The 1,575-nt window shown below is 44.9% G+C and overlaps 1 protein-coding gene across 1 annotated transcript; it reads right to left on the bottom strand. All coding sequences in view use genetic code 11, as the record gives it.

Annotated features, from left to right (window-relative positions):
* Nucleotides 1-418: 418 nt before the first annotated feature.
* On the bottom strand, nucleotides 419-1,506 carry EGR_11055 (hypothetical protein; the record flags this gene model as incomplete). The annotated part of the gene is made up of 3 exons (XM_024500304.1): nucleotides 419-587; nucleotides 873-939; nucleotides 1,371-1,506. 3 exons carry the CDS (start codon nucleotides 1,504-1,506, stop codon nucleotides 419-421), a joined length of 372 nt encoding a protein of 123 aa, XP_024345279.1.
* Between the last annotated feature and the right edge of the window lie 69 nt (nucleotides 1,507-1,575).

Genomic DNA, 1,575 nt, shown 5'->3' on the forward strand with positions numbered 1-1,575 from the left:
GTTACATGCATAATGACAAGTTTGCCATCAGTTTTGACAACATCTGCATCGACAATTGATTCGAATGCATTTGCTTCACCTTATCTTGAGGTAAATACATGGGCATGGTTGTATCCTCGATGCATGATGCTTTGATACTATGCATTAAAAGTACTGACTTCTGTGATGTTTTAATTTTCATATGCACTCAGCTAGAGCTTGGATCCTGCTTGGTTGACTGATGAGCTGATGTATTAAACTGGGTGTCGCACAATGTACTTTTGGTTTGCAGGCATGATGAGGGATGATTGCAGCGCAATAGTCGTAAGTGTGGAGATTGAAATAGATGGTTTTGTGCGCTTTTCTTTGTATTCGTCAAAATCCATGCAGATTGGGAACACTCATCAGGAACTCACGTTTGCTAGCAGGATATCAATGCTTAGGGGTAGGTGACCGATTCCTCCAACCCATTCATGCCACCCAATTCACCTACTGTGCAGCAGTCCACCAGTCTTCGACTTCTCCTTCCCCGAAGTTGTTCCTTGAATCGAATGTCTGGTCGGCCTTTGGGGACATTTCTGCTCCCACCACGAGTTATCCACTTCCAACTGAAGGAGAGATAAAAGCAACGAAGTAAGAGAAATGAGTAAATGTGTGAGTGGGTTGACGAGTGAGTGTGTGGCTGTGTTGGTGGATGGGTTTGTGGGTGGGAGATGGAGTGGTGACGAAGTGAAAAGGTGAAATCAAATAAGTGGACAACGAACCAGCCAACAAACGAACGATCAAAGGAGATATTACTTAACCCAAAATGGAACATGTCTGGCGGACTAGAAAGTCGGGTTTCGAAGTGGGAGGAGGAGAAGTACATGAGATGAGTGTACACGCACACTCACGCATGCACATCCACATACACATGTACATTCTTGCCCATTTCCATGCCACAGCAATTAAGGAGACTGTCTGAAAGGACATAAGAAGGTAATAGGCAATGACACGCACATAAACTTAAACGGGCAGACAGGCAGACAGAGATACACTAAAAGAGAGGGGTAGACTAAGGAGGAAGGTGCACCTTCTTCTGAATTATTGGCTACGTTATACCTATTCTGGTCTGTGGTGTATATCCTGCAATCATTAAATCATGAGATGAATGGAACCTGCCAAAAGGGCGTTGGCAGAGGACAGGGTAGGAAGAGGAGATGCAAGAGAGTTGGATTTGGATTTAAGAAAGTAAAGGTGTGGGGAGAAGCCTGATAAAGACAGAGAAGCTAGTTGTTCTGGCGTAACTGCAATGCTAGGAATGGATTAATGTAAAGGAGGCAGGGAAGGCAGGGTATAATGCAAAAGTCAACTCTTGAGAGCATAGGTAGTACTAGGGGAGACGGACATACTCACTGAAGAGGCGCTGAATTGAGGCATTGTGCATTGATCCCCAATATCTACAAGAGAGAAGAAAAAGGCCTCACTGTACGTGGCCTGAGGTTCTATCCAGTCTATTTGGTGTGTCAACTGAGGCAGTAGTGGCATCGCCTCGAATGGTCGAGCATGGGGCTGCTGTAAATTATGTATGAAAGAGCAGATAATCCTGCCCAACCT

Source organism: Echinococcus granulosus (assembly GCF_000524195.1).
Source record: "Echinococcus granulosus chromosome Unknown EG_S00352, whole genome shotgun sequence".
Taxonomy (NCBI): domain Eukaryota; kingdom Metazoa; phylum Platyhelminthes; class Cestoda; order Cyclophyllidea; family Taeniidae; genus Echinococcus; species Echinococcus granulosus.